The sequence below is a fragment of the Aplidium turbinatum genome, chromosome 5, assembly GCF_918807975.1.
Source record: "Aplidium turbinatum chromosome 5, kaAplTurb1.1, whole genome shotgun sequence".
Classification (NCBI taxonomy): Eukaryota; Metazoa; Chordata; class Ascidiacea; order Aplousobranchia; family Polyclinidae; genus Aplidium; species Aplidium turbinatum.
This window is the reverse complement of record NC_137476.1, coordinates 33,952,125-33,974,199: the sequence shown is the minus strand read 5'-3', so window position 1 is coordinate 33,974,199 and position 22,075 is coordinate 33,952,125. Positions and strand designations below refer to the sequence as shown.

Below are 22,075 nucleotides of genomic sequence, written 5' to 3'. Positions count from 1 at the left end.
GTGGGGAGATTGGACACATAGCCAGGAGCTGCTCTTTTGATGAAAAGGCTTGCTACAACTGTCATAAAGAAGGTCATCTCGCCAAGGACTGTCCGGAGAGGAGATGTTTCCGATGTAGGAAGATGGGTCATCTCGCTCGCCGATGCACTGAAGATGTTGAGGACGTTGGAGACTTTCGCAGAAAACGTGACTATTGTTTTGAGAAAAGCTATCGTTGGTAGATCATGCAACGATAGACTTATGAGAACTGTTTTATTGAGTAATTAATTGTTTTATGGTGTGTTTTGTATTGATTGTGTTGTTATATTGTTTGCAACAATATTCTAAGGGGGGGCGTATGTCACAATCAAGGTGCAAATGCCTCGCGATGGCTTGCTTTGTTACTTCAATAAGCGTGTTGTTTTCATTATGGAATTCTTGAGCGGTATGTTATTATCGGTCAATGACCAGTAGTAACCTCCAATTGTGAAGTCGTTGTTCTGCAACGTAATTCTAGATTATTCTGTATCTGGAACGTTCTGTTGTTTTCACAATTGCCAATATCGTTTGTCATGATGTCACAAGGTTGTTTACGAATGGACCTCTGATTACGAAATCGTTATTATGTAAGAATCTTCTTGCGAACGTGACCTTCTATAAGCTTCTGTTGTTTACCTTTTAAATGCTACGTGACCGAACGATGGTTCTTTATGATGTAACCTTCTCGAAGTTATTGGACTGAACAGCCAACTATAAATAGTGGTGTAGTTTGTGTAATGTTTATTCTGAGATTCTGAGATTATTATTATGGGAGTTGTATTATGATGAGTTGGTGATGAGAGTTCATTATTGTAGTAGTAGCAGTTGTTAATAGACGCAAAGATTATTGTTGATCGAGAGTGGAAGTATTGAATACGAGTACTGTAAAGCAAAGTTGATGCTAATATAATTTCTGATTGAAATTAGAATCGTATGAGAAGCTGTGAGTGGATCACGTTAAACTCGATCAATAGTCGCAAGCATTGGAATCTATTGCTGTTTACTATTACTTTGATTAATTGTTGGAAGTGGTGAACCATTCGTTGGAGTCCTTCAAGCGTTTTTATATATCATTTCACCAGTAGAACTATCCGTGAATTTAATTGACTGCTTTTCGGTTTGACCCATTAAACTACGTCATTGAACCTTTCCAAGTCTTTTTCCTGGTAAGAGATAGAAAGAAATCGTGACAGTTCTGTTTGATTTTCAGGAAAATATTACTTCATTCAGTTGCTTCATTTTAAATAAGTATCGTATTATTACGTCAGTTTGTAGTTCTCTTCACTTTTGAATATGAATCCACACGAAAGTGTTCCTGTGAAGCTTGAGGTTTCTGAAATATGCGAACCTTATGGAATTATTGATCAAGATCATTTGGAAACTGTTGTAGACACCAAGGAATGTCATCCATTTTTGTATAAAGAAGAATTATCTTTCATCCAATCAACTGTGAACGAAACTCTTTATGGCAATATACGGTATGCTGCAAATATTTTAAACGGTCATCATTGTTGGTCAATTATTATTAGATAGTTCATCAGACGAACCATTTTGCAGTGATTTTTTAATTAGTACCGGTGGTTGTAAAGTTGCAAACTAGTAAGTCATCTGTGAACATTCACGAGTGAAAGAACATAATATGTAGGATGTAGAAATGTATTTTGTTACAACTGTTGTTTTTTTTTCGTTTCAATAATTTGCAACGTCACAAACAACTTCACAATGTTGATAATGATTAAACCCGCAAGTTATTTTAGTTACACTAGTTGAGTGCAAAATACTATAGCATCAATGAAAAGTCTCCATCATTCGCAATTTTTAGCCAGTTTTTATTCTTCTGGACTGTGCTCTGTACGAGATTGAACTCTTTGCATGAAAGTTTGTGTTGGTTTTCCATAGTGAACGTGAAGATTCCTTGACTTCCTTTTCACTAATCCAAGTATTTAACTTGCTATGCATGAAGCCTTGATGTGACAAAAATTTAATTAGGTAACAATGTATTGAGTTGGTGCAGTAGGATGACTTACATCACAGAGGACTGTAGTAGATTGCTTTAAAACTGTCTTAAAAGAATCAATAGTGCAGATCAAAACGAAACTTTATCAAGAAAAGAGAATACGTTCAAACACTTTTTTTTCGGACAAAGATAAAATAGAGAGTGTGTAGTTTGCAGCACGTAGTCTTGCGGTATAATGTATTCCACGTCGAGTTGTTCTTGTGCCAAATTAACCGTGGTCAATAGTCTCACGGAAATTTGATTTTATAAAAATGTGTTTTAAGCTTACCCATATTATACTACTTTTTGTTATAATTTTCCACAGCACATCATTTCTGTTGCCTTCCATTTGCATGATCAGTTTGCTAGAAACGATAAATTGTTGTTTACCTTTCAGTATAAATCAAGATGAAAAGGTTCCAGTGAAGCTTGAAGTTCCTGAATCATGTGAAATTATAAACCAAGATGATTCAAAAACTGCTTCAGTCACCAAGGAATGTCTTCCATATTTGTATCAAGAAGGGTTATCTTTCATCCAACCAACTGAGAAAGAAACTTTAAAGTGCAATAAATGTTATAAACATTTCCAAAGCAAGTCAGCATTGATCAATCACAAAAAAATTCATTTGAGTGAACGACTATGTTGCAAACTTTGTCACAAGAGTTTTAAATGCAAATCTGAATTGGAAAGACATCAGCGATTTCATACTGGTAGAAAACCATATCGATGTAATGTTTGTGAAAAATCGTTTGCCCGAGCTGGTCAATTGAAATAGACCGAGAGCCTACGACAGAAGATTTCACCCCATAAGGTACAAAAGGTTTGACTCCTTGAAGTTACTGGGGTCAACCATGTCACTCACAAAAAGTATGGAAGATTGACCGCACCGGGTGGATCTAGACGCTAGAGCCCCCTAAAAAGCCCAAAAAGGGGGTTAATTTCACCCCATAAGGTACATGGACCAAACTTGGTGAATACGAAGTTTTATGTCAGGACATCACAAAAATATCAAATCTAACAATATTTTCGGGTGGAAAGGTGATGTAAGACCCCCCCGAAAGTGACCCCCCGGGGGTTAATTTCACCCCATAAGGTATATGGACCAAACTTGGTCAAAACGAAGTCTTATGTCAGGACATCACAAAAATATCAAATCTAACAATATTTTCGGGTGGAAAGGTGATGTAAGATGCCTTCAAAGTGACTTCCCTTAATGTGACCCCCTCGGAAAGTTTATTTCACCCCATAAAGTACATGGACCAAACTTGGTCAAAATGAAGTCTTATGTCTGGACATCACAAAAATATCAAATCTAACAATATTTTCGGGTGGAAAGGTGATGTAAGATGACTTCAAAGTGACTTCCCATAATGTGACCCCCTCGGAAGGTGTATTTCACCCCATAAAGTACATGGACCAAACTTGGTCAAAACGAAGTCTTATGTCAGGACATCACAAAAATATCAAATCTAACAATAGTTTTTGGAGGAAAGATGATGTAAGACTCCCCAAAGTGACCCCCCAGGGGTTAATTGCACCCCATAAAGTAGGCTACATGGACTAAAGTAGGTTAAATCGAAGTCTTATTTCACGGCAACAAAAATATCAAATCTAACAATATTTTCGGGTGGAAAGGTGATGTAAGATGTCATCAAAGTAACCCCCAGAGGGTTTATTTCATCATAGAGTACATGGACCAAACGTGGTCAAAACGAAGTCTTATAGGTCTTAGGACACCACAAAATATCAAATCTAACAATACTCTCAGTTGGGAAGATGATAAAAGACCTACCCAAAAGTGAATCTCCTCCTATAGTTTAATTTACTTCATTCCTTACTCGAACCAACCTTGGTGTAACGGAAGTGCTATGCCAGGACAGTACCAATGGATTAAATTTAAAAATATTTTTACATAGGTTTTGGTGAAATACATTCACAAGCTGTCCCATGATGCATGAAATGGAACTATAGCCTACTTTACAAAAAGTTTTTGTATAAATCATATTCAGTCAATCGAAAAAAGGCAACAGGACACGACAATACATGGCTTTGTAACACCAAAAACAGAAAGTACATAAGAAGCATATAGGCTACAGTCATGGGCGCCGATCGCTCTCTAAGATTGGTGGGGACATTTACTAGGAAAGAAAGGGCAGACGAGCGAAGCGAGCTGAAAGATTCGAGTCTGTTCAACAAACAAACAAATAGGCCTACAGTAGATAGGCTACAAGTCTAATGCGATGTATTTTAATTGTCAGTGTCAGCATTGGACAGCAAAAGTCCAAACACTGCAACTCGGCAACGAGTCTCCGGCGAATTAAAAACGAAGTCCTTGGTTGATCCTTGGCTTGTAATGAAGGTTGATCGAATTCAAAAATTTAATGTGCACATAGCAGACCATTGCATGATTTGGCCGTTTCTGTGTCATGGTAGATCGTAACAAAGTTTTGATACGTCGCAAAGTTGAAAATGAGCGTTCAGCTGAACACGAGCGGGCTGGTGATATGAGCAAAAGTTCCACTTGCGGAAACATTTGCCGAACAGCGGATGGTATCTTCTTGAATATCATTCGAAAATCTTGTGCAAGGGACTCTGTGTCAAAGAACTGAAGATAATCGTCTACCAAATGTGATTGTAGCTTTCCACTAAAGAGTGATTCTTGTAGAATTTTGTAGTGCTCAAGATCGGTCGACTTGAAATAGTCAGTAAAATTTTGCTGCGAGCTGTCAATGATTGCAAAATACTCTGACCGATCGATCTTGAAGTTTAGGAGGTTGACCATGGCCATGTCCATACTGAAGACGATTTGGAACGTGACAAGTCTTTTAAAAATTGGGTAGGGTAAGAGTTTTTTCAATTGAAAAAAAGCTGCCTGCCAGCCTTCCAACTGCTGATTTTCTTATATACAATTTTTTGCCAAACCGGTAAAGACATTTCAGCAGCTCTTAACCTCAATGTAATAATAACTGAAAAAATAGCTTTTTTCTTATACAAAAGTAACACAAGCTACACTTACTGCACTACATGCTTGTGCGACTCTTTCAAAGTAATTCTAAAACTATGCACTGTGTGGCCCTGGCGTAACCAAATTAAATACAATTTTCGAGTTACACCAGGGTTTCTCTGCCTAATAAAACATTTCTACTACGGTTGGGGCTTCCTCGCATAAAACAAAAATGTTGTCCCCTCCTTTCAATATATTTTAAACGTTTGACTGGTAAAATTGTAACATTCGGGTAATATTTTCCCTTTTACGTTACAAAAATAATGTAAAAAGATGATGGGGACATGTAAAAAGATGGTGGGGACATGTAAAAAGATGGTGGAGACATGTCCCCACTGTCCTATAGGGATCGGCGCCCGTGGCTACAGTAGCCAGAAAATTGATCCAAGATTTTGATACGACCACTAAATGTTGACTTAATTGAACAACTGACTATCCAAATAAGACGAAGAAAGTGAAAGCGACAGCAGTGACAATGAAGAATAAAGAAACGACCGTTTACATTTACACAAACAATCTCTGTTTATGAATAAACAGTTACAATAACTGATTAGAGACATGAAGCAAATGGCATTAAACAAAAATTTACTATATTGGGTTTATTGGGTTATTTATTGTAGCAGCTGGAAAATGTTCATTACTGCCTGAATTAACATTCCAAATGATTCACTTCGAAACGTTTTGATTTGAATAGTCAGTTGTTCGATTAATTCAACATTTAGTGGTCGTATCAAGATCTTCGATCAATTTTCTGGCTACTGTAGCCTAGATGCTTCTCATGTACTTTCTGTTTTTGGTGTTACAAAGCCATGTATTGTCATGTCCTGTTGCCTTTTTTCGATTGACTGAACATGATTTATACAAAAACTTTTTGTAAAGTAGGCTATAGTTCCATTTCATGCATCATGGGACAGCTTGTGAATGTATTTCACCAAAACCTATATAAAAATATTTTTAGATTTAATCCATTGGTACTGTCCTGGCATAGCACTTCCGTTACACCAAGGTTGGTTCGAGTAAGGGATAAAGTAAATTAAACTATAGGAGGAGATTCACTTTTGGGTAGGTCTTTTATCATCTTCCCAACTGAGGGTATTGTTAGATTTGATATTTTGTGGTGTCCTATAAGACTTCGTTTTGACCACGTTTGGTCCATGTACTCTGTGGTGAAATAAACCCTCTTAGGGTTACTTTGATGACATCTTACATCACCTTTCCACCCGAAAATATTGTTAGATTTGATATTTTTGTTATGCCGTGAAATAAGACTTCGATTTAACCTACTTTAGTCCATGTAGCCTACCTTATGGGGTGCAATTAATCCTCTGGGGGGTCACTTTGGGGGGTCTTACATCATCTTTCCTCCCAAAACTATTGTTAGATTTGATATTTTTGTGATGTCCTGACATAAGACTTCGTTTTGACCAAGTTTGGTCCATGTACTTTATGGGGTGAAATACACCTTCCGAGGGGGTCACATTAACGGAAGTCACTTTGAAGTCATCTTACATCACCTTTCCACCCGAAAATATTGTTAGATTTGATATTTTTGTGATGTCCTGACATAAGACTTCATTTTGACCAAGTTTGGTCCATGTACTTTATGGGGTGAAATAAACTTTCCGAGGGGGTCACATTAAGGGAAGTCACTTTGAAGGCATCTTACATCACCTTTCCACCCGAAAATATTGTTAGATTTGATATTTTTGTGATGTTCTGACATAAGACTTCGTTTTGACCAACTTTGGTCCATGTACCTTATGGGGTGAAATCAACCCCCGGGGGGTCACTTTCGGGGGGGTCTTACATCACCTTTCCACCCGAAAATATTGTTAGATTTGATATTTTTGTGATGTCCTGACATAGAACTTCGTATTCACCAAGTTTGGTCCATGTACCTTATGGGGTGAAATTAACCCCCTTTTTGGGCTTTTTAGGGGGCTCTAGGGACCAGATCCACCCGGCGCGGTCAATCTTCCATACTTTTTGTGAGTGACATGGTTGACCCCAGTAACTTCAAGGGATCAAACCTTTTGTACATTATGGGGTGAAATCTTCTGTCGTAGGCTCCCAGACTAAAATCTCATAAGCTAATCCATTCTGGTGAAAGATCGCATCAATCTGATATTTGTGACATATCATATTTACATATAGCCAATTTAAATCAGCACAAACGTCTTCACTCAGGTGAAAAAACATATAAATGTGATGTTTGTGACAAATTGTTTTCACGCATGTATATTTTGAATTGCCACAAACTACTTCACACTGGTGAAAAACCATATAAATGTGATGTTTGTGAAAAGTCATTTTCACAATCTTGTAATTTGAAACGGCACAAGCTAATTCATTCTGGTGAAAAACCATATAAATGTGATGTTTGTGAAAAGTCATTTTCGCGAATTGGCATTTTAAAATCTCATAAGTTAACTCATTCTGGTGAAAAACCATATAAATGTGATATTTGTGAAAAGTCATTTTCCCAAATTGCCACTTTAAAATCTCATAAGCTAACTCATTCTGGTGAAAAACCATATAAATGTGATGTTTGTAAAAAGTCATTTGCACTATCTGGTACTTTGAAATCCCATAAGCTAATTCATTCTGGTGAAAAACCATATAAATGTGATGTTTGTGAAAAATCGTTTGCGCGATCTGCTGATATGAAATCTCATAAGCTAATTCATTCTGGTGAAAAACCTCATAAATGTGATGTTTGTGAAAAGTCATTTTTGCAATATGGTGGTTTGCAATCTCATAAGCTAACTCATTCTGGTGAAAAACCATATATTTGTGACGTTTGTGGCAAGTCATTTTCGCAGTTTGGTCATTTAAAATCTCATAATCAAATTCATTTTGGCAAAAAAACATTCGAGTGTATTGTTTGTAAAAAGCTATTTTTACGTAAATCTAATTTCAATCGACACAAACGACTTCATTCTAATGAAAGATTACATAAATGTGATGTTTGTGACAAATCATTTTCACGCATGGATAATTTAATTAAACACACAAGACTTCACACCTGCGAGTCACCATATCAATGTGATGTCACCCTATAATGTCTATATAATGTCACCAAACAAACACCTTGCTTCTGTGCTCTCAGATTTATTAAACAATTTTCTTTCCAATTTTACACAACAAAAACTGTTCAAAACTATATAATTTTGGTGTGAAACTATAATAAAATTATGCTACTTAAATGTAACGCAATCATATCTGTACATATCAATACAATACAAGTATACATATCAATACATATCTGTCATTCAATATCTACATCATATTACTTTGTAGGCTGCAAAACTTAGAGCTGGAGGGTACAATTGGAAACAGTTCCTGTCATTCACATAGCAAAAGAAAAATTGCACTTTTCACATTTATTGTTTGTCTTGTTTTTTAACTTTTGGTTGTGCATAATTTACACCTTTTTCTTGCACCTGATGTATCCTTTGTCATTTTGTGACCAAGCAATTGTCCTGAATTTTTAATTCGACTTTATTTTTGTGGAGTGACAATAGGTCTTGCGGGACTGACTTTTTACGACCGCTGTAGCTACCGATCAAGCTTCGTGCTGCAATTCGTTTGAACGTCTTCAAATCTGTGGCAGAAATACCATCTCTGTGCTGTGCAAATTTTGTGTGCACATTATGGGCATTATTCACAGCAATGTCCAACAAGTCAAATACAGCTCGCAAGCAATATTTGAATTTTGACTTGTGGTCAAATTGATATACGACCATTCTTGGTCCATCAGGTCAACACCCCCCATGTGTTGGTTATATTGTTTAACCATATAGGAGCAGTTGATTGTTTCTTTCTCACCACAATTTTTTTTTCTTTGAATTTGTTGCAGTGGATAGTCTGATAAAAAGTTTGACATCATGTGTACAGATTTGTTGTCCATCCATTTTGGACAACAGAATCAAAGCACCATGTAACTGCTTAGTACGCCGCATAACTGATTAACTTCTACCGAACGAGATGGTGTGGCTTCAATGCATCACAATCACGAGTCAGAAAACTTTTACACTAACGCTGCTTTTTTCTACTGTGCAAAGTTTCACTAGGCTTTTTTCTTTAGGTTGTTTTTGCATGTCATGTGAGCGAAAGTGAATTTTCCCTGGGCCTTGTCTTTCTTACTGTAATACCAAAACTTACCAAATTTTGTTGCATTTTGCTGTAATAGCCTACTCGCATTTTAATCTAATTTTGTAACCAACCTTGCCTTATCAATATTACTCGGAGATCGAAGCCAGACATTGTGACGTAAGACTTGAACTAAGTTGCGCGTGATTAGTGTAGAAGTACCGGTACTCCCATCGATTCTTAGCGAAGATTTACCTTTATCACGCTGATTCGATCTCATCAATCGTGGAAGCAACGTAACAATCGAAAGTTTTCCTGCTTGAATGGAAGCTAAGGGATACAGTATTCACATTTTCTAGATGCACGGGAAATTATATTCTCGCAATAATTGTTCGTGCCATGCAATGACAATTTATATCGCTAGTTCCTGTGTTATTTCTCGGCGGACAAATATGACTGATCTAGATGGTACTTCCCGCGGACATCACATGCTGTGACGGCGGACATGTCCGCCGTGATTATCGAAGCCTGCGATCTGATCGTTTAAAATCTCATAAGCTAACTCATTCTGGAGAAAAAAACGTATAAATGTGATGTTTGTACAAAGTTGTTTTTTGCAAACTCGTAGTTTGATATATCACAAGCTAACCCATTCTGGTGAAAAACCACATGAATGTGATGTTTGTGACAAGTCATTTTCACGATGTGATAGTTTGAAATGTCATATGCTAACTCATTTTAGTGAAAAGCCATATAATTATTAGTGTGATGTTTGTAAAAAGTTGTTTTCTCAATCTAGTACTTTGAAATCTCATCATCATAATCCATCGTCGGTTTGTTCCCCACTAGTGGGGGTGGCCGATTGTTTCCGCGCAGCAATTGTTTTTATCCCTCTTCTCCATTTCACCCTGGCCCTTGCATCTTCCTCCTTCAGTCCGACTTCTTTATATTCATCCTTCACTTGTTGTTTCCACGTTCTTCTTGGACGACCGCGTTTCCTCTTCCCATCCACCTTTAGATCTAGTGCCTTTCTAAGAAAACTTCCTTCCTCCTTCCTTATCACATGTCCATACCATCTTACTCCATTTGCCCTTGCCATTTGGTGTGATGGAAAACTACATAGGTGCGATGTTTGTGACAAATCAGTTTCACGCATGTATAAATTAAATCGGTGCAAACGAATCACACACTTTATTATGAGATTCACTTAGCATTTTCAGCATATTAGTTTTTCTACTAGAAAATTTAGTGTTTCAACGAGAAAAAGATTACGTTCAGACAAAATTGTTAATGTTTTGTTTTTGCATGGTTGTCATATGATCGACTTTGGTTTTTTTACCTGAGTAAACTTTTCTTACAAATATGATGTTTTTAACAATGAATATGATGTTTTTGGCAACGTTGATTCTATGCACTGGCGCCGACTTACGGGGTTACGGGGTGGCCACGCCACCCCGTAACCTCTGTGGCGGGGTGGCAGCCACCCCGTTTAGATTACATTACTTACTGCAAATAAATGTAACTAATTTGAATGGACGTTTAAATCTTGTTTTGATGATTGGTTTTCGCTTCAAGTCAACATAAAGCAAGAGATGAACCAATACAGTATTGCGAAGAAAATGGTTGTTTTTGTCACAAGCATGATACTCGCGTAACATCAAGCAAGCTACGTGAAGATTACGCAACACGTGGCTACGGATTTTTTCCTTGTTGTTGTTGCGATCGTTTTATTTGTTACTTGTCATAAGTCATTTTTACATTTGTTAGGTTTACAATGGGATTTATTAATCAATAAAATACGATCTTTCCATTGCCTCCCTCAAAAATATTTTCATTTTTTTTTTAAACTGCTTATCGCTATAAATTATGCCAGCTATAAAATATTTGGAAATAAAATTATCTCGATGATTAATAGCTCCACCCTCCACCCCCTAAATGAATATCTATTTTCAAATTTTATTAAAAAAATGCAATTTTCGAAGCTTTTTGAGTTTTATTTAAAAAGTGCACTTAGAAAAGTAGAAGTTTTAACGTTCTGCAAATTTACACGTTTACATGATTCTATTCGAGGAAAGCTACACGCCATGCCAATTCCCAATAATAAAAGCAACCTTTTTCAATTGCTCAAGATTTTGCATTTTGAATTATTTTCCGATTTCAATTGCAGTGTACTGTCATCTACTTCATGCTTTAATTTCTACTTTGTTATCTACTTCATGCAGTAATATTGCGTGATGAACTGTGAGGCGGGAATTTATTGGTCTGACATAGGAGTTGCTTGTTACATCATAGAAAAAATTATGAAAAGTTTTGTGTGGTATGTAACGTATGTTATAAGCATTTTAAACTGAAATCATCGTTGGTCAATCATTAGATTGTTCATCAGAGGAACCATTTTTCTGTACTAGCCTGCGCGTTAGCCATAATCCCTGAACTACTTCGTGTTGTGGGATACATGTTGGCAACTTTGTCTGGTGAAGATGATAACAGCTTTTTTCGTTTTAGTAATTTGAAACGTCACAAACAACTTCACACTGTTGATAATAATAATAACGGCAAGATTTTAGTTACACTAGTTGGGTGCAAAATACTGTAGCATCAATAAAAAGTTTCCATCATTGGCGATTGTCACGATTTCTTTCTATCTCTTTCCAGGAAAAAGACTTGGAAAGATTCAATGACGTAGTTTAATGGGTCAACCGAAAAGAAGTCAATTAAATGTCGAATAATTCTACTAGTGAAATGATAATCTGACTTCTTGAAGAACTTTAACGAACGGCTTCTCAAATAACTCTAATTTCTGCATCAACTACCCATCCACAACTCATAGCACAACTCTCATAATCAACTCATAATAAACACCATAATAATCATCATCAGAATCTCAGAATAAACATCACACAAACTACACCACTATTTATAGTTGGCTGTTCAGTCCAGTAACTTCGAGAAGGTTACATCATAAAGAACCATCGTTCGGTCACGTAGCATTTAAAAAGTAAACAACAGAAGTCTCTAGAAGGTCACGTTCGCAAGAAGATTCTTACATAATAACGATTTCGCAATCGGACATTTACTGATAAACAACCTTATGACGTCATGACAAACGACGCTCAGAAATCATGAAAAACAACAGAACCTTCTAGATTTGCATGCTTACAGATGATTCTAGAAATACGTTACATAATACAAATTTCTCAATCAAAGGTTACTTCAGGTCATAACCGATAATAACACATCGCACCAGAATTCTACTACCAAAACAACACGCTCGTTGAAGATACAAAGCAAACCATCGCGAGTCATTGCACCTTGATTGTGACAGCGATTTTCAGCCAATTTTTATTGTTCTTCTGAGCTGTACTCTGTAAGAGATTGAATTCTTTGCATGACAGTTTGTGCTTGTTTTCCATAGTAAACATGAAGAATGGCTTCCTTGACTTCCTTTTCACTTAATCCAAGTATTTAACTTGCTCTGCATGAAGCCTTGATGTGTCAAAAATAGAATTATTCAACAATGTATTGAGTTGGTGCAGTAGGATGACTTACATCACAGAGGACTGTAGTAGATTGCATTATAACTGTCCTAAAGGAATCGTGCAGTTCGCAACTAAAATTTATCAAGAAAAGAGAATACGTTTCAACACATTTTTTTGGACCAAGAGAGGACAAAGATAAAATAGAGAGTATGTAGTTTGCAGCACGCAGTCTTGCGGTAAAATGTATTCCACGTCGAGTTGTTGCACCAAATTAACCTTGGTCAACAGTCTCACGGAAATTTGGTTTTGTCAAAATGTATTTTAGGCCTACTCATATTATACTACTTTTTATTATACTTTTTCACATCCCATCCTTACTGTTGCTATCGAGTTGCATGATCAGTTTTCTAGAAACGATTAATTATCGCTTTACCTTTTAGTATGAATCAAGATGAAAATGTTCCAGTGAAGCTTGAGGTTCCGGAATCATATGAAGTTATTGACCAAGATGATTTAAAACCAGCTTCAGCCACCAAGGAATGTCCTCTGTATTTGTATCAAGAAAGGTTATTTTTCCTCCAATCAACTGAGAAAGAAACTTTAAAGTGCAATACATGTTATGATCATTTCCGAAGCAAGTCGGAATTGATCAGTCACAAAAAAATTCATTTGAGAGAACGACTTTGTTGCAAACTTTGTAACAAGAGTTTTAAATGCAAATCGGCATTGGAAAGACATCAGCGATTTCACGCTGGTGAAAAACCATACAAATGTGATGTTTGTGAAAACTCTTTTTCGCAATTTAGCAATTTAAAATCTCACAAGCGAACTCATTCTGGTGAAAGACCATATAAATGTGATGTTTGTGACAACTCATATTTCCGTATATCCAATTTAAATCAGCACAAACGTCTTCACACTGGTGAAAAACCGTATAAATGTGATGTTTGTGACAGATCGTTTTCACACATGTATTGTATATTTTGAATCGCCACCAACTACTTCCCACTGGTGAAAAACTGTATGATACTGTATAAATGTGATGTTTGTCAAAATGCATTTCTACGATCTGATGGTTTGAAATCTCATATGCTAATTCATTCTGGTGAAAAATCATATAAATGTGATGTTTGTGAAAATTCATTTTCGCATTCTTTTAATTTGAAATCTCATAAGCTAACTCATTCTGGTGAAAAACCATATAAATGTGATATTTGTGACAAGTCGTTTATAGGTATATGTCACTTAAATCGGCATAAACTACTTCAGTCTGGTGAAAAACCATATAAATGCAATGTTTGTAAAAAGTCATTTGCGCGATCTGATGGTTTGAAATCTCATATGCTAACTCATTCTGGTGAAAAATCATATAAATGTGATGTTTTTGAAAAGTCTTTTTCGCAATTTGGTCATTTGAAATATCATAAGCTAAATCATTCTGGTGAAAAACCATATAAATATGATGTTTGTGAAAAGTCTTTTTCGCAATCTGGTAATTTGAAATCTCATAAGCTAACTCATTCTAGTGAAAAACCATATAAATGTGATGTTTGTGAAAGGTCATTTTCACAATCTGGTAATATGAAACGGCACAAGCTAGTTCATTCTGGTAAAATGCTATATAAATATGAGGTTTGCGAAAACCCATTTTTGCAATCTACATAAATGCGAAGTATGTGACCACATAATTATGTGATACCCACATATTGTGGTCATTTTTTACAGATGTGTACTTTAAATCAACACAAATTACTTCACACTCGTAAAACGCCGTAGAAATGTGATCTTTGTTTCATCATATCATTTGAAATGTCGTTTGTTAACTCAATGCTGTGATTGCATAATACTATATTAGCTTGATGTATGCAAATGTTTGCATTTGCGATTTTGAAAGTAGCTCGCTTTTGCTAACACTTCAACATTTATAAAACAGGTACGGTAGGTGCTTCCTCTTTTTGCTATCAGAAGAAAAGCACTACTGTTCCTCCTTTGTCCATAATTTGGCGCTTCCGCTACTTGTACATGTTATTGTTGTTTTATGCTTATGAAAAATCATGACATTTTAATGTTTATGACAGATCACTTTTGCGAGTGTATGCAGTGTGGTCTCAAAAATGGATTTAAACCTAATGTCTTAGTAGCTGATATATACAGAAAGTTGGAGACAAAATTGAATTCCAAAATAAATTAAGATTTCAAAACATCAAACGTAGAAAGTAACGCTCGCACATCTCGCAGGTACTATCTGAAAATAATGTATGTTTTATTTTTTCTCTCTTGGTTTCAACCGCACTGCAGTGTATAACTTCGTAAATTTTATTTTGCATGTTGCTCCCTCTGAGAATGCGCATTATCATAGTGCGCAATACGTCAGAGAAACAGTAAAATGTTTTGTATGTTTCTGCTTTACTTTCACATTCATCAGATGAACGTTGCAACTAGTGCTAGCATTGTTTACTCTGGTGAATAACCATATGAATATGATGTATTTGACAAGGATGCTTCAACATGTCAATCCAGTTGCTTTATTTCAAATAAGTATTATTAAAATAAGTTTGTAGTTCCCTTCACTTTTGTATATGAATCCACACGAAAGTGTCCCTGTGAAGTTTCTGAAGTATGCGAACCTTATGAAATCATTGACCAAAATCATTTAAAAGCTGTTCCAGCCACCAAGGCATGTCATCCATATTTGTATCAAGAAGGGTTATCCTTCATCCAACCAACTGCTCAAAAACCCTAAACTGCAATGTATGTTATTTAGGGAACGAAGTGGTTCCAAGTTTGTGATACGAGTTTTAAATGCAAATCTAGATTGGAACTTGGAAAGTCATCAGCAAATACACACTAGTGAAAAGCCATACGTTGATTGTGGGAGCAAGTCTTTTAGGCGCAGACAGTTAGGCGCAGACAGTTAGGCACCGGTCAAATAGGTGCGCACACTGTGGCGTCTGGATATTTAGGTGTGGAGCACTGTGGCGCCCGTTCATTTAGGCGCTATTTCTAGTAAAGTCTGCAGATTGTATCAGCTTGGCAGGTAGGGCAATGCTTTTCACACAAAATGTTATATTGAACAGAAAAATATATTGTATTTTAATGCAGTATTAAAGTATTAAAGAAGGAACAGTTGTTGAGAACAAAGTAGATCCCTGTGGAATATGTGGTGAGAGAGTGATGAGAAATTCAATGCAATGCAAGGAATGTGGAAAGTGGGTACATGCAAGATGTGCTAATGTCAATAGAGCCGCAACAAGATTGGCGAAGTGTTTTGTTTGTGGGAAATGCAGTGAAGGAAGGAATGAAGTGGAAGGCCATGATGATGAGTTCTGTCATGGCATCGAAACAGTGACAGACTTCTGTTATCTGGGTGATCGGATAAATGGAAGTGGTGGATGTGAAGCAGCGGTGACAACAAGGGCAAGATTGGGCTGGGCAAAGTTCAGGGAATGTGGGGAAATGTTGCATGGCAGAAAATTTTCACTAAGGATGAAAAGAAAAGTATATCGGAGCTATGTGCGGCCTGCAATGTTATATGGTAGCGAGACATGGGTATTGAGAGAGAGTGAACTGGCAATCCTGAGAAGAACGGAAAGGTCAATGGTGAGAGCAATGTGTGGGGTGAAATCGAGAAGGGAAAAAAGGACTGAAGAATTGTTGGATATGCTAGAGATGAGAGAGACCATAGACCAGCGGTTCCCAACCTTTTTGGAGCAGTGACCCTTTTATAACATTTGCCAAGTTGCGGTGACCCCAAGGATAAAATTAGTTGGGTTGATCCTCCTTCACTGCACTTTTGGAGCTAACTAGTAGGCTACTAGGCTCTATATTAAATTTGACTTCTAAATAAATAAATAAACAACACAACAAATCAACACAACAATTTGTTTAGTGAGAAGGCTGTGCTTGCTTCTTTTAAGCCAGATCTGAAAATCCTTGGAGCAGTCTTTGCAAGAGTCCAACGCAGATCATCTTCTGCATCAAGTCTGCTCCAGTATTTAGATTTGATAACCAACAAGCTTGAAAAGCCTGTTTCACAAAGGTATGTTGTTGGAAAATGAAGAATAAGGCGCAATGCGTTCTAAGACAGAACGGGATATGACTGCAAACTTTTGATCCAAAATTTGGTAACTGACATTGAAGAATAATCAGTTTTTCCTGCATCGCTGGTAATAAGTTCAATAAACTCCTCTTGTGCATTCTCAGGAACATCTTCAACTCTGATGGTGAATGGGCTTCTAGCAAGAGAAAATGGTGTGTCAGGTAAATTAGGAAAATACCTTGAAATTTCTTCAAGAATTTTGAAGTGTTCTTTGACAGAAAGTATTGTTCCATCCATTGTTTCCCATTCAATATCATTTTCCTCAAAGAAAGCAGATAAGTTCGGCAACATGTAAATTCTATTTTCGTCAATTTTTTTGCCAAAATTGAAGTTTCAACTGGACTGCTCGGATCTTTTCTGACAAATCTAGGCATGTTGCATTTGGTCCTTGGAGAGACAAATTTAACTCATTTAAGATTGCACAAATATCAACAAAAATCGCGACCTCAAGTCCAACTTTTGCTTAAAAAATGCATTATTTTTGCCCAGGGTATTCTGGTTTGTCTAGTCAAACCATGGTAAAATCGCGATTTTTACTAGACTCTAGTAAAATCGCGATGCACTCTGTGGTGAGCTGCCCATTGTTAAGAGTTAAATTTCTAAATTTATAAAATAATGAAATTCTAAACTTTTCAGAAGGCCTCAGGTGACCCCAGGCAAATTGTCAGGCGACCCCAGTTGGGGTCGCGACCCACAGGTTGGGAACCGCTGCCATAGACCAACTGGCAAAGGCAAATGGAGTAAGATGGTATGGACATGTGATAAGGAGGGAGGAAGAAAGTTTTCTTAGAAAGGCACTAGATCTAAAGGTGGATGGGAAGAGGAAACGCGGTCGTCTAAGAAGAACGTGGAAACAACAAGTGAAGGATGAATTTAAAAAAGTCGGACTTAAGGAGGAAGATGCAAGGGACAGGGTGAAATGGAGAAAAGGGATTAAAACAATTGCTGCGCGGAAACAATCGGCCACCCCCACTAGTGGGGAACAAACCGACGATGGAATATGATGATGATGAATGCGCGTGTTCGGCATTTATTTGTTGTTAGTCCAGGTTTGCGTCGGCGAAAGCTTTATCAATAAATTATTCAAGTTTCCGATCATGATTGAGTTCACTTTTAGTGAGTCAAACAATAACTACACTAAACATCAGTAAAAAATATACGTAGCCAATATTCAAGCGGGTGGTAGGCTTGAGTAAAGAGTAACTTAGTTTTCCGTCAAAACCCCGACTAGGTTTAATAACGAGCAAAGTCGCATCTGGTGAAAGACCACACAGATGCAATGCTTATGACAAATCGTTTTCAAACTATTTCGCACTGTTGAAAATCATAGTAACATGGTATTTGTGACAAGTGATTCTCATTCGTGTTATTTGAAATCTCATATGGTAACTCCGTCCAGTGAAAAAACAAATGATTATAGTGTGTCCAGAGGTTGGCATCCAAAATTCTAACAGTACGTTCTAAGACCTTGTGACTTATCTGTAGTGTATATATTATAAATTATGTTAATATATTATGTAACTGTCAGGGACTTTGGAGTTGAAGCTTTAAAACAAACACTTTTCTCCTATGCTCGTAATTTTGACAGTTTTCTATACCTTTTACATGTTATTTCTGTTTGATCTTCAGGAAAATATTACTTGATTTAATTGCTTCATTATAAAATAAGTGTTATTGAGTCAATTTACAGTTTATTAAAATAATTAAAATTATTGATATAATTTACAGTTATTTTAAGTTAGTTTGTAGTTCCCTTTACTTTTGAATATGAATCCACACGAAAGTGTTCCTGTGAAGCTTGAAGTTCCTGAAGTATGCGAACCTTATGAAATTATTGATCAACTGTTGAACTGATCAATTTCGTTTAGCTGATGTTTTTGACAAAGTTAATTCTATGTTCTCGTGTAGACTGTTTATCTTTACTTTTTACATTTTTTTTTCTGTTTGATTTTGTAGAAAATATCACTTCATTCAGTTGCTTCATTATAAAATAAGTGTTATTAAGTCAGTTTGCTGTTTCCTCCAATTTTGAATATGAATTCAAACGAAAGTGTCCCTGTGAAGCTTGAAGTTTTTGAAGTATGCGAAACTTATGGAATCATTGGCCAAGATTGTTTTGAAATTGGTCCAGACAACAAGAAGTGTTATCAATGTTTGCATCAGGAAGAATCATCACCTCCAATCCAATCAACTGAGAATGAAGTTCGGAATGACGTTGTGTGGTATGTACCGTATGTTATAAGCATTTTAATTTGGAATCATCGTTGGTCAATCATTAGATTGTTCACCAGAGGAACCATTCTATTGTAAGTTTTGCGCATTAAAAGTTACAAATGCATATTTACTGGAATGTGAAAAGTCATCAGTGGGCCCTTTCTTATAAAAAGACAACATGTTATTAGTAGAGCTGCCTTTTAGTATGAATCAACATGTAAAGATTTAAATGAAGCTTGAAGTTCCTAAAGTATGCAAATCAAATGAAATTTTGACCAAGATGATTTAAAAACTGCCCCAGGCTTCGAGAAATGTCATCTATGTAACTTTCAAGAACAGTCATCTCCCCTCCTATCAACTGAGTGGGTGACTATAAACTGCGGTATATGTAACTTACATTTTGGCGTCGTCATTTCATTGTCAATTGTCGTTTACCTTTCAGTATAAATCAAGATGAAAAGGTTCCTGTGAAGCTTGAAGTTCCTGAATCATGTGAAATTATTGACGAAGATGATCTAAAAACTGCTTCAGCCACCAAGGAAAGTCCTCCATATTTGTATCAAGAAGGGTTATCTTCCATCCAACCAACTGAGAAAGAAGCTTTAAAGTGCAATAAACATTTCCAAAGCAAGGCAGCATTGATCAGTCACAAAAAAATTCATTTGAACGAACAACTATGTTGCGAACTTTGTGACAAGAGTTTTAAATGCCAATCTGAATTAGAAAGACATCAGCGATTTCATACTGGTAGAAAACCATATCAATGTAATGTTTGTGAAAAATCATTTGCCCGATCTGGTCATTTGAAATCTGATAAGCTAATACATTCTGGTGATAGACCACATCAATGTGATATTTGTGACAAGTTATATTTTCATATAACCAATTTAAAGCAGCACAAACGTCTTCACACTGATGAAAAACCATATAAATGTGATGTATGTGAAAAGTCATTTTCACAATCTGGTAATTTGAAACGGCACAAGGTAATTCATTCTGGTGAAAAACCATATAAATGTGATGTTTGTGAAAAGTCTTTTTCGCAATCTAGAAATTTGAAACGTCACAAGCCAACTCATTCTGGTGAAAAACCGTGTAAGTGCGATGTTTGTGATAAATCGTTTTCGCGAATGCATGATTTAAATCGGCACAAACGACTTCACACTGGTGAAAAACCATATAAATGTAATGTCTGTGAAAAGTCATTTGCACAATCTAGTGGTTTGAAATCTCATAAGCTAACTCACTCTGGTGAAAAACCACATCAATGTGATCTTTGTAAAAAGTCGTTTTCACTCATGTCTAGTTTGAATGGGCACAAACGGATTCACACTGATGAAAAACCATATAAATGTGATGTTTGTGAAAAGTCATTTGCACAATCTGGTGGTTTGAAATCTCATAAGCTAACTCACTCTGGTGAAAAACCACATCAATGTGATATTTGTGATAAATCGTTTTCGCACATGCATACTTTAAATCGGCACAAACGACTTCACACTGGTGAAAAACCATATAAGTGTAATGTCTGTGAAAAGTCATTTGCACAATCTGGTCATTTGAAGTCTCATAAGCTAACTCATTGTGGTGAAAAACCGCATCAATGTGATATTTGTGAAAAGTCGTTTTCAGTCATGTTTAGTTTGAATCGGCACAAACGGGTTCACGCTGGTGAAAAATAATATAAATGTAATGTTTGTGAAAAGTCATTTGCGCAAACTGATTGTTTGAAATCTCATGATAAAAGCCATATAAATATGATGTTTGTTTAAAGTTGTTTATGCAATCTGGTCATCTGAAATCTCATAAGCTAATTCATTCTGGTGAAAAATCATATAAACGTGATGTTTGTGACAAATCGTATCACACATGTGTATATTGAATCGGCACAAACGGTTTCACACTTGTGAAAAACTCCATAAATGTGATGTTTGTGACAATTCATTTTCACCATCTAATCATTTGAAATGTCAGATGAATAATCTCTTCCAAATACTTTTCAAATCCTCCAGCCTCATTAAAAACTTCTCAAGGAGTTGGATTATGGGTGACATGAAGCAGTAGCCTGTTGTCAATCATGGATGTTTCGTTTTTACATGTTTGTGATATTATCAACTTAGCACCGGTGATAAACCATTTACTGATGCAACACAGTATATTTTACCCAAATCTGTGGGTTTTCAATAATGTGACTTCTGAAGACAAAGCAGCGCAGTGTCTTGGATATTCAATATGACATGCGGCTTGCTCTTTCCACCACCAAACTAGCAATTAAGACATTGTCAGAGCAAAATCAAGCTCAACCATAACATTTACCGCATATGTAATAACTAATTAAATTAATGTACTGTCATGTTTATTGTGTGTTGAAACCAATACCATATAAAAGGTGACAAACCATATAATTGTGATGTTTGTAAAAACTATTTTGCAATCTTGTATTTTAAAATCTCATAAGCAAACTCATTCGTATGGTTTCTTTCCAGAATGAGTTAGCTCATCAGATGATGTTTACGACAAATCTTTTTTGTAGATGTACACTTGATGTTTGTATAATCAAAACGACTCACTAATACGGTAAATATCAACAGATGCGACATGCTCCCCATGTTTTGCTCTGTCATCAAATGAATGTGATATACTTGAATGCATTGAATGTTATAATTGTTACGTTTTTAAAGGATTGTGATATGATCGGCTCAGAAGTGTTTACTCTGGTCTAGTGGTTAACCATATAAATAAAATGTTTTTGAACAACAAACACGATGTTTTTGACAAAGTTTATTCTACAATCTACATATCAGCAATTTTGAACGTTGATCTTTACTTGGTTCATGTTTCTTTCTGTTTAATCAATACACATTTAACACATATGCTTTAACACAGAGCATCATTTCTGTTTGCCTTCTCATTCTGTTGAAATATCATATAAATGGGATATTTGTGACAAATCGTTTTCACACGAGAATATTTTGAATCGACACAAACGGTTTCACACTGGTGAAAAACCATATCAATGTGATGTTTGAGAAACGTTGTTCTCTCAATCTGGTCATCTGAAATCTGAACCGGATTTCAAAGTGAAAAACCCGGAATGGGCCGATTCGGTGAGTCCGATTCGGTGAGTGCCCTATTCGGTGAGAGCCTTTTTCGGTGAGAGCCCTATTCGGTG

General features: G+C 36.2%; 1 protein-coding gene across 1 annotated transcript; it reads left to right on the top strand.

The window, feature by feature from the left end:
- The first annotated feature begins 1,311 nt into the window (after window positions 1-1,311).
- LOC145771182 (uncharacterized) lies at window positions 1,312-21,222 on the top strand. The gene is made up of 8 exons (XM_082582917.1): window positions 1,312-1,496; window positions 2,412-2,576; window positions 13,031-13,156; window positions 16,480-16,629; window positions 16,794-16,850; window positions 17,326-17,386; window positions 18,754-18,911; window positions 19,346-21,222. Exons 1-8 carry the CDS (start codon window positions 1,312-1,314, stop codon window positions 20,583-20,585), a joined length of 2,142 nt encoding a protein of 713 aa, XP_082439043.1. The 3' UTR covers window positions 20,586-21,222.
- The last annotated feature ends 853 nt before the right edge of the window (window positions 21,223-22,075 follow it).

What these genes read in the sequence shown, in the direction of transcription:
- LOC145771182 (XM_082582917.1), top strand. Translation starts at nt 1,312, where the DNA reads ATGAATCCACACGAAAGTGTTCCTGTGAAGCTTGAGGTTTCTGAAATA. An exon ending in CTGTATTTGTATCAAGAAAG is followed by an intron (nt 13,157 to 16,479) that starts GTTATTTTTCCT and finishes CAATTTGTTTAG; the next exon opens with TGAGAAGGCTGTGCTTGCTT. An exon ending in GAAAAGCCTGTTTCACAAAG is followed by an intron (nt 16,630 to 16,793) that starts GTATGTTGTTGG and finishes GTGCATTCTCAG; the next exon opens with GAACATCTTCAACTCTGATG.